The sequence below is a fragment of the Brachionichthys hirsutus genome, chromosome 6 (genome assembly GCF_040956055.1).
Source record: "Brachionichthys hirsutus isolate HB-005 chromosome 6, CSIRO-AGI_Bhir_v1, whole genome shotgun sequence".
In the NCBI taxonomy this organism is placed as follows: domain Eukaryota; kingdom Metazoa; phylum Chordata; class Actinopteri; order Lophiiformes; family Brachionichthyidae; genus Brachionichthys; species Brachionichthys hirsutus.
This window is the reverse complement of record NC_090902.1, coordinates 874,076-886,378: the sequence shown is the minus strand read 5'-3', so window position 1 is coordinate 886,378 and position 12,303 is coordinate 874,076. Positions and strand designations below refer to the sequence as shown.

Sequence of the window (12,303 nt, the reverse complement as noted above, 5' to 3'; positions counted from 1 at the left end):
CCTCTGTGTTTCAACACGCAGGTGATGGATGACTGACGCTAATAGTAGCACACGACATGTCAACAGGTGTCCAACAAACGGAGCGTAAAACAGAAAAGGGTCAAAAGAAATGATAACATTAACAGCATTAATAACATCTACGGGACCTGAAACATGACGCAGCATTAATAACATCTACTGGACCTGAAACATGACGCAGCATTAATAACATCTACTGGACCTGAAACATAACGCAGCATTAATAACATCTACGGGACCTGAAACATGACGCAGCATTAATAACATCTACGGGGCCTGAAACATGACGCAGCATTAATAACATCTACTGGACCTGAAACATGACGCAGCATTAACATCTACGGGACCTGAAACATGACGCAGCATTAATAACATCTACTGAACCTGAAACATGACGCAGCATTAATAACATCTACTGGACCTGAAACATGACGCAGCATTAATAACATCTACGGGACCTGATACATGACGCAGCATTAATAACATCTACTGAACCTGAAACATGATGCAGCATTAATAACATCTACGGGACCTGAAACATGACGCAGCATTAATAACATCTACGGGACCTGAAACATGACGCAGCATTAATAACATCTACGGGACCTGAAACATGACGCAGCATTAATAACATCTACGGGACCTGAAACATGACGCAGCATTAATAACATCTACGGGACCTGAAACATGACGCAGCATTAATAACATCTACGGGACCTGATACATGACGCAGCATTAATAACATCTACTGAACCTGAAACATGACGCAGCATTAATAACATCTACTGGACCTGAAACATGACGCAGCATTAATAACATCTACGGGACCTGAAACATGACGCAGCATTAATAACATCTACGGGACCTGAAACATGACGCAGCATTAATAACATCTACGGGACCTGAAACATGACGCAGCATTAATAACATCTACGGGACCTGAAACATGACGCAGCATTACATCTACGGGACCTGAAACATGACGCAGCATTAACAACATCTACTGGACCTGAAACATGACGCAGCATTAATAACATCTACGGGACCTGAAACATGACGCAGCATTAATAACATCTACGGGACCTGAAACTTGACGCAGCATTAATAACATCTACGGGACCTGAAACATGACGCAGCATTAATAACATCTACGGGACCTGAAACATGACGCAGCATTAATAACATCTACGGGACCTGAAACATGACGCAGCATTAATAATAGCTCTTTACACACCATCTCATTGTGTTCTAGCTGAAATCAATGATTCTATAATTTGTAAATCTATCGTTTTTTATTAACGTGTATTGACAACCATCAATCGCCGTCATGGTTCACCTGGACTCACCTGGACTCACCTGGACTCACCGTTTTAACTCTGAGGCGGTAAAACGAGGTGATAATTTGTTTCTGTCCATCGTGCATCTACATGCCTCCTGCCATCTGTTATCTCTTTTCAGCCTCTCATTGTGAATATTGAAACGTTTCCATGGCAACGCCACCAACATGCAGGCAGGTATCAGCGACTGCAGGGGGCGGCGGCTACAGCCTCTTGATATCTCCATCGCAGTCTGGCGGCTGCACGGCGCCGCTTCATGTGTCTCAGCTACAAGGTGAGGTTCCAGCGCCACCGGCCACGTCACCGTGGTAACGTCACCGTGGTAACGTCACCGTGGTAACGTCTCCGTGGTAGCGTGGCTGAGCGTTCTCATTGGACACGCTTTGGTTGCTTCGTCCTTTCTCTGGGACTTTTACTCGATATTTGAGTTATTGGAAAATTTTCACAATTAAATCAGCATTTATATTTTAAACCGTGAAACGGTGACGCTGCAAATCCCGATCCCAGATAATAAACGTGTGTTCTGTTCAAATGTCATAAATTAGAATCTGTGGGAGGAGGACCGGGACCGACCCGCTGCGGGACGAGGACCTAGAGTTCCTCCCCTCCGGTATCAGAACCTCCAAAGACTTAATCATTAATTAACACGTGACGCGTTTCAATCTGGGCTTCGAGAGAAACTTTGAAATAAAGATTAAGGCATCAGATTACATTTTTTATTCATATTTTTTTTCTCTCCAAATCTGAACACAGGAAGTACAAATAGTTTGCTCCACCCCTTTCTTAAAGAATTTTACAGTTAGTGCATTCGATCCTGGGAGGATGAAAAAATAGATCTGACTAAGAAGTGCTACGCAAGGAGACGATGAGGTAAACGTGTCCAGGAAGAGACGGACAGACGAACGGATGCAGGGAAGGGACAGACGGGACCGTCCACACGTGGTCTTTACGTACACGGCAGATGCATAGAATACTTTTACATAAATACCTACATCTGTTTACAAAAAGAAAAAAAACTACCTGCTCTACGGTCAGCCGCCGGATCAGGGCGTCTCATTGGCCGGCGTCATCGTCCACAGATCCCGTCCAGAAGACGAGGATCCGGCCGCATGTTGCTCGTGGGCGGCGCGAGGGTTCAGTCGTTCCGGATCTCCGCCGGGTCTAATTCGACTTTTTAAGTTTGGGTCACGAGGCACGCAGGGGTCAGGACATCCTGCCACGCCCGTATAAGGAGTGGATGCCAGATGAACTGACCTCTGTGGAAGTCTCTGTTGTTACACCTGTCTCTAAATGATGCAGTCTGGGTGTGAACCAGGCCTCGCCGCTGTGGGCGGGGCCCGGGGGCCGGGGCCCGCCCTGGAAGGCTCCGTCTGAGCCCATGGCGGCTCCGTCTGTTGCAGACAGACGCTCAGGAACCTTCAGCCGAGCAGCTTCTCGCTTTAAGCGTCTCTTTTTCAGGACGTCGATTTCGTTTGGCACCAAAATCCGTGTTCAGTCAGCAGCTGTGAGCTCGTTTGTTGCCTGCAGTCCTTAAGCTCCGCCTCCGTGGCTGATCGGGCTGTTCCTCATCGTCTTCAGAGTTTTGACCTCCTGCTGTTTGCACGAGCGCCGATGCCTTCAGGGACACCCAGCGGTCCGGGTAAGTTAGGCTGCCACCGGTCTGTGTGTGTTATCAGGAATGACATTCTGATGCCTTTTAATGAGACATTTTCTCATCTTTATGACAAATTTGAGCTGTAATCAAACTTAAAATGCAGATTTGAGAGCAAACGGAGGCAGAACGTGAACACCGAGCGTCGTCTGCTAAAACACCAGAAACGTTCACTTTCATTGGAAGTAACTAACAACATTGGATTCTGGGGGGGGGGGGGGGGGGGGGGGGGGGGGGTCAAATAATTCAAATTTCCTCAAAAATTGTCATAAATTCTTTACAACGTAATATTCCAATCCTAAGAGACTCGTGCTGACTGATTATCTTTCGGTGTTTATTAGTATGTAAATAACTTTTAGCACTGCTCCCGTTAGCGACGTTAGCCGGCCTGGTTGCTGCTGAATGCACCTGTCCTCTGTGTGTGTGCGTGTGCGTGTGCGTGCGCGTGCGCGTGCGCGGCGCAGGCTAGTCGTCGCTGATCACGTCCACGTCGTCTCCCGGCTGGGTGGCCGCTCTCCAGCGGCTCACGTGCTGGCTGCCCTTCCTCTTCTGCTGCGCTTCAGGAGACTCTTCCTCCAACTTCTGACGCTTGTGCTTCGTCCTGCGGTTCTGGAACCAGACCTTCACCTGCGCGGAGAGCGAGCGACAGGTGAGCGCGGAGGATCCCGAACGCATCGTTTATAACTAGCATAACTAGCATTTATGCTAGTTATCTTTGTCGAATTTATGCTTTACTTTAAAGCAAATATTTAAGAAAAAGCTCCTGATATATCAGAAATATCTCTGAAGATGTTTGTTTGTTTGTTTGTTAGCAGGATTACAGAAAAACCGCCGGACGGACCTTCATTACATTTTGAGAGCGATCCGGAGTCATAAAGGGTACCGAGATACCGAGAACAATCTAGAACCTCCTGGTGCTGATCCAGATCACCGTGTGGACGGTGTAGATCCAGTTAGGAGGGGAACGAGCAGCTTGGGGGAGGTCTGCGCTTTAGATTTTCTAGTTTTCTTTTGAACGGTCCCATTTTAAACACTCAGAAACACGACTTGGGCCGGCGCGGCGATGAAGCTGTTCAAGCTTCGCCGATGATTTAGGATCTTCCTGCCGCCGAGGCGGGAATGTGACACCCAGAACTGTCCCGACTCGTTCAGATGTGTTGACTAGGAGACTCGTGTTGCACAACCTGTCAGAGCGAACGCGTCTCAAATCCGTTTCACGGCATCCAGATCGTCTCGCCGCCGCCAAAGGGCCTCGGGTGACGCTTAAATATCCGATTCTCGCAGCGTGACGGGCCGTTGTGTAATTACGACGCCGACTGTCAGTCTGTCAGCGTCGATGGAACGCCGGTTAGACGAGGGAGGGGCCGCTTCACCTGCTGTTAGTTAATGTCTGAATAAAGAGGGCGTGTCCCAGGTTAGCCTGCAAGCTAAAGGTGCTAGCCGACCAACTGCGCACCGAATGTTTTCAGTCGATGCAAAGATGTGGGTTTATCCAAATTCGCTCGAAGCCACACAAACATTATTCACATTTTTGCATGGCGGCGTTTCACCAGCGCTCGCCGGCGTGACTCCCGTGATCCACGACGCCACCGGGAACCGGGAGTGGAGCAGGCGCTAAAACCTTTACTTTAGAGGCTAGAGCGAGAAGAGGGGGCAAATATCTGCCCCCGGGGCGTCCGGAGAGCCTCGTGGAGGCACCGAGTTTGTTTCTGAGGACCGCCTCTTAAGGACCGCCTCTTAACTTAACGGCAGCGTTCCTTTCTGCTCCTTCGTCCTTTGATCCGGTTTGTCCTTTGAATCGAGGATAAACTGTCTGCAGAGCTTCGTTCGGGTCTCGCTGCCGCCGGCGTGTTCCCGTGACGCCGCGGCGATGAGGCCGAGGCCGTTTATCGCGGCCTCCATCTTTCCTGGCTGCTGATTGGTCGGATTCTCACTGGTTTCCTTTCCTCTGTTGTGAAATTAGCTCAAAAGATAATTGAGGATGATTCACGTCGTTTTCCTGGCATCGGGGCTCCCGTCGCCGTAGCGACCGGATGACAAACGCCGTCAACCACCGGAGGAGGAGGAGGAGGAGCGTCTCGTCTGACTAACGGTCGACTCACGCCCTCATTCCTGATCGGGAACGCCGCAAACTGCCCAAGGATGACGGAAAACACGGAGGAGGAAACGACGGACAGAGCAGCATCCATCCATTCAACCATCCATCCATTCAACCATCCATTCATCCAACCATCCATCCATTCAACCATCCATTCATCCAACCATCCAACCATCCATCCATCCACCATCCTCCTTCCCTCCTCATACTCCCGTTTCCTCTCTTGCCCTCCCGTTTCCCCCCCGTTTGCCCTCCCGTTTCCCCCCGCTTCCCTCCCGTTTCCCCCACGTTTCCCATTTCCCTCCCGGTTCCCCGTTTCCCCCCCATTTCCCAGCATGCCTACCTGCGTCTCCGTCAGACACAACCCGCTGGCCAGCTGCTTCCTCTCGGCTCCGACGACGTAGTGGTTTTTCTCGAAGGCCCGTTCCAGGCGGAGCAGCTGTGATGGCGAGAACGCCGTCCGGATCCTTTTGGGTTTCCTGGAGAACGGACTGTGGAGCAGGAGGTTCTCTGGACTGTTGTCGTCGCCTGAACACAAATAAAACCGATCAACATATTGATCAGTGAAAGTTACAGAAAGGATGACGAGAGATCCCTCGTTGTGGGTTCTGGTTAACGTAATCAAACACCGTGTGTGTGTGTGTGTGTGTGTGCGTGTGTGCGTGTGTGTCCGATTATTGCCGATCGAGGTCATTTGTTTACGAGCTGCCGTGCGGGACAATGGCGGTAAAGATGGACGTTGCGCTCCTCTTTGTTTCCTCGCCGTCGCTCCGAACCCACATGAAACATCTGCTTCGTGTTTCTGGTCCATCTTTCAGATCTATTTTACATAAAAACAAATCTCAGCGTAACTTTTACCCGACCGCTGCGTCTCGGCTGAAAGGAGCCGCCGCCGACACGCCGTACGCAAAACCGCCGGCCTCTCGGCGGCGTAGAGAATGGAAGGGACACAATGATGGCGTGTGGAGGCCGGCCTCGTGCTCACGCCTTTTAGCCGCCGTTAGCATCTCCTCTGACGCTCGCATGCAAACGGAGCCGCGTCGGATGGAGGTCGGCGGCGGCTCTCTTTGCAAATGCGACGGTTGATTTCTGCCGGATGTCGCCTGACATGAGAAGAAGCGTTACCGTGACAACTGCGAGGCGTTTCGGAGGTCAGAGGTCACGGGCCGAACCAGACCAGGGACGCGCTTCCTGATGATGCTTCCGGTATTTCTCTGGATCCATCAACTCCGATCAGGAAAAACGACTTTTGGAACCCAGTTCTGAGTTCACGTCTTTTCTGATTGGCTCAGAGCTGCAGGCTCGATCAGCATCATTAATCGACCCGTGACGACGTGACGAGCGAACGTTGCCAGGTCCATTGCTGCCATCCTCCCTGTCGTCTCCTCGTCTTTACGCCCAGCGCTCCGCTAGTTCTGGGAGTAAACTACGCAAAGGCCCCGTCCGGGTTTGGAGCTCACGTGGAGACATTTCCTCCGGCGTCTTAAACAAACACCGAGCGACGTTCTGCTCTGATCGATCATCGCCGAAGAGGCGGAACCAAATATGCAGCAGGTGAGAAGAGGCCACGAGGAGCGCGGATGAAAACATTCCTGGCAAATCGCCGTGACGACAGCTGACGGAGAGGAAGAGGAAGGAATGCAAACAAAATCACAGACATCAACCGACCGATCAAACGCTTTGATTCCAGCTAACGCTGCTAATGCTAACGATCCAGTCGCACTCTGACAAAGAACAGCTGATCAAAGACGATTGGTCGAAGAGACGCGTCTTTGTTCCTCGACGTTTCTTTGTTCTGCGTTACTTTTCCACCCTGCATTGGATCAGAAATTACCTTCTTAAATAAATGCAGCGTTAGTACGTTAACTTAAAAGGGAGGAGGAGGAGGAGGAGGAAGGTTGGGCAGATGGCACTTCAGGTTCTCCTGGCACTGAAAACAAGTCCAGACCTGGGATTGGCAGACACGCCCCCTTTAGCAACCAATCAGAGATCAGAGGCTCCTTGTTAAAGAAGACAAGGAGGAGAATGAGGAGGACTTAAAGCTGGAAGGATCGCGATGATCGGCGATGATCGGTTGATTGGTTGATCGGTTGATCGGTTGATCGGTTGATCGGTTGATTGGTTGATCGGTTTATTGGTTTATTGGTTGATTGGTTGATCGGTTGATCGGTTGATCGGTTTATTGGTTGATTGGTTGATCGGTTGATCGGTTGTGACCCCTGCTTGGCGGTCGATCAACACAAATGACGCCGCTATAGCCCCTCCCCTGGGATCTCAGTGCAGGTTAGCCTCTGCAGGTTTTTCCTTTTCTTTTTTGGCGGGACAGGAAAACTGTTCCTGTTTTTTTGGATCGGCTTCAGGGCGAGTCGTGATCGCCGGCATTCTGCCTTTAAAGGTTTGAAATCAATCGTGTGAGTCCAGAAGGGCAAATAGATGAATCGTGGCTGCGAGGATGACCTTCAGCTGCCTGGGCGCCTCTACAGGACCCCCGAGCCCCCCTAGAGGACCCCCGAACCCCCCTACAGGACCCCGAGCCCCCCTACAGGACCCCCGAGCCCCCCTAGAGGACCTCAGGTTCAACTCCCTTCATCACAGGAGCAGGAGACCGTGAGGTGAGCCGAGGCTGTCAGCTCTAATGAATAAAAATGTGTCTGAATGACCGGAGGAGCAACAGACAGCGCCAGCGGGAGGAGGAGGAGGAGGAGGAGGAGGCGGCGACAGGTAGCTCATGTTTCCTCCACCGGCCTGATCTCCACTGAACACACAAACATCACCACATCAAATGTGGATCACTCCACCGCTGAAAGTAGTCCCAAGTAGTGAGAAGGCCTCAGGAATTTCAAGACCAAGTCAATTCAAAAACTGATAATCAGCATCAATCAATCAATTAATCAAGAAGACAGAACCAGAAACGACCGAGTCACTAAAATAGATCATGGATCCTTTATCCTCCCTCGTTCCTGATCGACGATAAAACATTATGTTTATAAATATTAAATAAATGTAACGTTTTAAAAACATTTATTTTGGGATATTTCCAGATAAAGAGAAACACTTCTTTTTTTTATAAAGAGTCTGACACTTTTACTTCTCTGATTTATATTTTTAACAAAATAAATAAACAACTAAACTCATTTGAGGGAAAGCCACGGAGTTTCAGGTGAACATTTCCGGATCGGTCCCGGTTTCCTGTCGGACCAGCTTCCTGTCGGACCAGCTTCCTGTCGGACCAGCTTCCTGATGAACTGTTGTTGTTGTTTGTTAAATTAAATTAAGAAGCAGCAGATTATTAGAATAAATTAAACTCATGGATCCTGGAATTCTGAATGAGGAATATATAAATAATAAATGAAGCCAAAATGGAGCAAAAACACAGAATATATGTGTGACGCATTTTTAAAAGATTTAATCTTCCGCAGGAACCAATCAGCGTCAGGCTACAAAAACAACCCACCTAAGTGTGTGCGTGTGTGTGTGTGCGCGTGCGCGTGCGCGCTGAGACCCAGTGAGGACCCCCTCCTGGTCCTGTTTGGAGCCGCAGCCTCAGATTGACTAACCAGATATCAATACTGTAATAACTGCTGTCGGAACACGTTTATAACCTAATAAAATAAAATAAAATAATCACATGCGACTTGATTGTATTGTTTTATAACAGATCTTGTTTTTAAAGAATTTATGTAATTGAGAAATAGATTAAAACATTTTTTAACTACAACTAATTGGAGTCTTTAGTTAGAATTGATTGATTGATTATTATAGTTTTAGAAAAATAAGTATTACTTTTATCCAGTAAAAATAGAACTCCCTAAAATAAAACAAATATAAACAATAAATATGAAGATAACTAAAATCTGGAGGTTTCTTTCAAGGTAAATAATTATTGTTGTTTCGAGGATTTAAAATAATTATACCGACGGTGATCCGGTTCAGGATGTTTGTTAGCAACGATTATTCGAACCGAACTCAGACAATCAACACCTGTCCGTCAATAAAGTCAATAAAGTTCATTCAAACTGACAGACTTTAAAATCTGGGCGAACCATTGATCGACCCTCCAGACGTTCAGCGATCACGTGACACACAGTAAAGATCAATTAGAGCTGATGGAGCGCGCATAAATAAACACACTCTGTTCACTTCCGCCGGTTGATCTAAAGACACTATTTGAAAATTCTGTCTTTTTATTTTCGTGTAAAAAACTTTCGTTTCTCATTTTTTTAATGTGATTTTTTTGATATTTTAATCAGAACTCAAAACCGAAGTTAGAACTTTATTTTCATTTTATTAATTTAGTTTTTGTCCATTATTGTAGTTATGTATTGACTTTAAGAACATCTTTCGGCCTGCTTCTTGTGTCATACTTTAGATTTCTCCTGAGCTTTGCCGGGGCGCTTCCCATTTTGGGAAACTTTGGAAATGGGAATTTCTGAATTTCTCCTTTGTTTAAATCATTAATGCCTGAACGAGACTTTCTGTGAGAAGGTTGAGCTTCATCGATATTTATTTGACCATAGATCGATCGAATAAATCAATTGAGTTATCGAATATTGGTTTTATTTTTATGTTTTATTTTTATTATTTTTATTTGTATTGTTAAATTTGTATTGTTAATTGTGGATGATTTATGTACGAAGGACTTTCAACGGAAACAAGACCGCAAGGGCTTTTTTGAAATGCTCCTCTTAGACAGGATGTTTGACTTTATTTGTACTGTAGTACATGCTACTGTGTGACTGTACTTGTACTCTAACATTCTATCTATATTCATCATCATCATCACCATCATGATAATAAATCAAACTGAACGCCGCGAGCTGAGGATGAAAATAAAAGTAAAAATGATTGATTGTCCTGCGCGGTTTTTTTTTCTACCTCAGAAACTGGTTTAAATTTATTTTATTGCCAAAGAAAAGAAATTGAAGAATTGATTGTCTATATTTTTTTTATCGTCTGCTAATTGATTACGAAGACCCCGGAGTTAAAATCCCATTTGTGTCCCGTCTCTCGAGCAAAACAATAAAAACGGAATCAATATAAAGAAAATCTAATTTAACATTTATTCTGACGCCATTTATTATATAGGATGTTCCGAAGTTTTGACTCGGTGAAATTCGGAGGAAATAATTTATAGATCGCCGAGAAAGAACATGAAGTTACTTTAAAACTCTTTAAAGGGGGCGACGGTGATCGAGACGTTGGCGGTTCGATTCCCGGCTACTGTCGTTGTGTCCTTGGGCAAGGCACTTCACCCACATTGCCTGTGTGAATGTCGGTGGTCAGGAGGGCCGATTGGCTGTCCCGCTCCTGTCAGTCTGCCCCAGGGCAGCTGTATCTGCCCCAGGGCAGCTGTGGCTCCAATAGCACCGGTAGCTTCACCACCACCAAGTATAATAACATGTGAAGCGTCTTTGAGTGTCCAGAAAAGCGCTCTATAAAACCAACGCATTATTATTATTATTAATATTAAAGCCCGCACCTTGAATTAATGGTTATTTTTGGAAAATAAAGTCTTAATGAAACCTCCAGACAAATTTGTACAAAAAACCCCAAAAACCCTCATTTGGTTTTTAAAAACATTTTTATATAAATTCTCTAATTTATGTAACTTTTGCAAAATCCGGAATAGTTTTCATGGAAGATGCAGATGAAGGCGTGGCTTGAAATATATCAGCTTGTTCGGGAAATAAATAAATAAAATCAAACTTCTGAAGTAAAAGTCTCAAAATCCTGAAAGGCCACGTGTATCAATAGGTTGGTCAATAAAGGGTTAACTTCCGTTTAACGGGTTCAATCATCAAAGAAATGACGACTTTCCTGTTAGACACCTAATTATTATTTGACCAAATAAAGCAAATCACATCCGAAAAATATGAATAAAACAAAGACTGCTCAAACAGTTACCGGAAATATCACAAAATAATAATCTTCTGTTTCACCTCAGACTGTGTGAAGTGATCAGATGAATTAAGAATCGATTATCAATCAGAAACAAATGACACTCGAACTACCGTTAAATACTCCATTGCTAAATTAACAAAATAATTATCTGCAAAATATTATATAATAATAATAATCACAACAAACAACAAATAATACAATAATTATAATATAATATAATAATATAACTACAATAATAATGAAATAATGAAGCTCTTATAGCAGATAAAATAGGAATAAACATTAATGTACAAACTAAATAAAATTAAACCTTACATCTATATTTAATCATTTTCTTCTGTCTGATTTTAATTTCTGCTCGGATTTTGTTTCAACTCAAATTAAAAGCGTGTCTTTTATTAACACAAACAGGAACCCCCCCCCCCCACCTCACCTTGGAAGCGGTGGCCCAGGTACCGGCTCCGCAGCACCCACGGGTAGAAGCTGAGCGCGTCCCGGTGCTGCGAGCTGAAGAAGCTCTGCGGCGGGATCTGGAGCGGGTGCAGCGGCAGCCCGCCGGGGCTCTGCGCGTGCGTCCCGGGATCCTGGAGCACCAAGTCCGAGTACAAAGTCCTCCCGCTGCCCCCCTGGAAGCAGGAGCCAAAGACACCGGCGGCGGCGGCGGCGGGGTGCAGGGACTCCGGGAACCGGAGCGCCGTGGGCCGGATGGGCTCGTCCCCGGAGGCGCCGCGGTGGCGCAGCGCCTCCTTCCCGACCAGAGACTCGATGGTGAAGCACTTCTTGTTGCTGCCGTGCTGGAACATCGTGAAAGCACCCGGAGCAGGACGGCGGAGGGAGATGCTGAAGGTTGGAACAATTCGGGGTCCAGCTGGTCCAGTTCCTCGGACTCGGGGGGGGGGGGTCAGATGTCCAGCTTCCCCCGGAGAGCCATAACTCCCAAAAAGTCCGCCTGTGCGTAAACCCCGTGCGTAATTCCTGATTTCTGCACCTGGAGGCGGGTGATGTGTCCTCTCACCTGCGTCCGAGCCGGGGCGGTGTCTCTGCACGCGCTCCGCTCCGCTGTGGCCGCGTGCACGACAAACTCCGCTCAAAGTCTCCGGTCAAAGCGCAGCGCGCATCCTCCAGCGGCGGCCGGGGTCGAGCAGCGAGCGGCGGGGACGCAGCGCTCCGATCAGTCGGTGGATCCCGGTGCGTCCTGCCGCCTCATGCTGGAGTCGGAGCCGGGAGTGTCTGTCAGGCAACGCGCCGCGCCGCGCGCGCGCGCGCAGATACCTGCCCTGCCCTCCTCGGCAGAGGTG

At 47.4% G+C, this 12,303-nt stretch overlaps 1 protein-coding gene across 1 annotated transcript; it reads right to left on the bottom strand.

Annotated features, from left to right (window-relative positions):
- Positions 1-3,471: 3,471 nt before the first annotated feature.
- Positions 3,472-11,808, bottom strand: emx3 (empty spiracles homeobox 3). The gene is made up of 3 exons (XM_068740473.1): positions 11,439-11,808; positions 5,448-5,632; positions 3,472-3,633 (listed from the first exon to the last, which is right to left on the bottom strand). Exons 1-3 carry the CDS (start codon positions 11,806-11,808, stop codon positions 3,472-3,474), a joined length of 717 nt encoding a protein of 238 aa, XP_068596574.1.
- Between the last annotated feature and the right edge of the window lie 495 nt (positions 11,809-12,303).

Bases quoted from the DNA above. Each gene is read 5' to 3' on its own strand.
- emx3 (XM_068740473.1), bottom strand. From the start codon at position 11,808: ATGTTCCAGCACGGCAGCAACAAGAAGTGCTTCACCATCGAGTCTCTG. The intron at 5,633-11,438 runs GTGAGGTGGGGG...ATTTGTGTTCAG, and splicing joins CCTGGGCCACCGCTTCCAAG to GCGACGACAACAGTCCAGAG. The intron at 3,634-5,447 runs GTAGGCATGCTG...CTCTCCGCGCAG, and splicing joins TGTGTCTGACGGAGACGCAG to GTGAAGGTCTGGTTCCAGAA.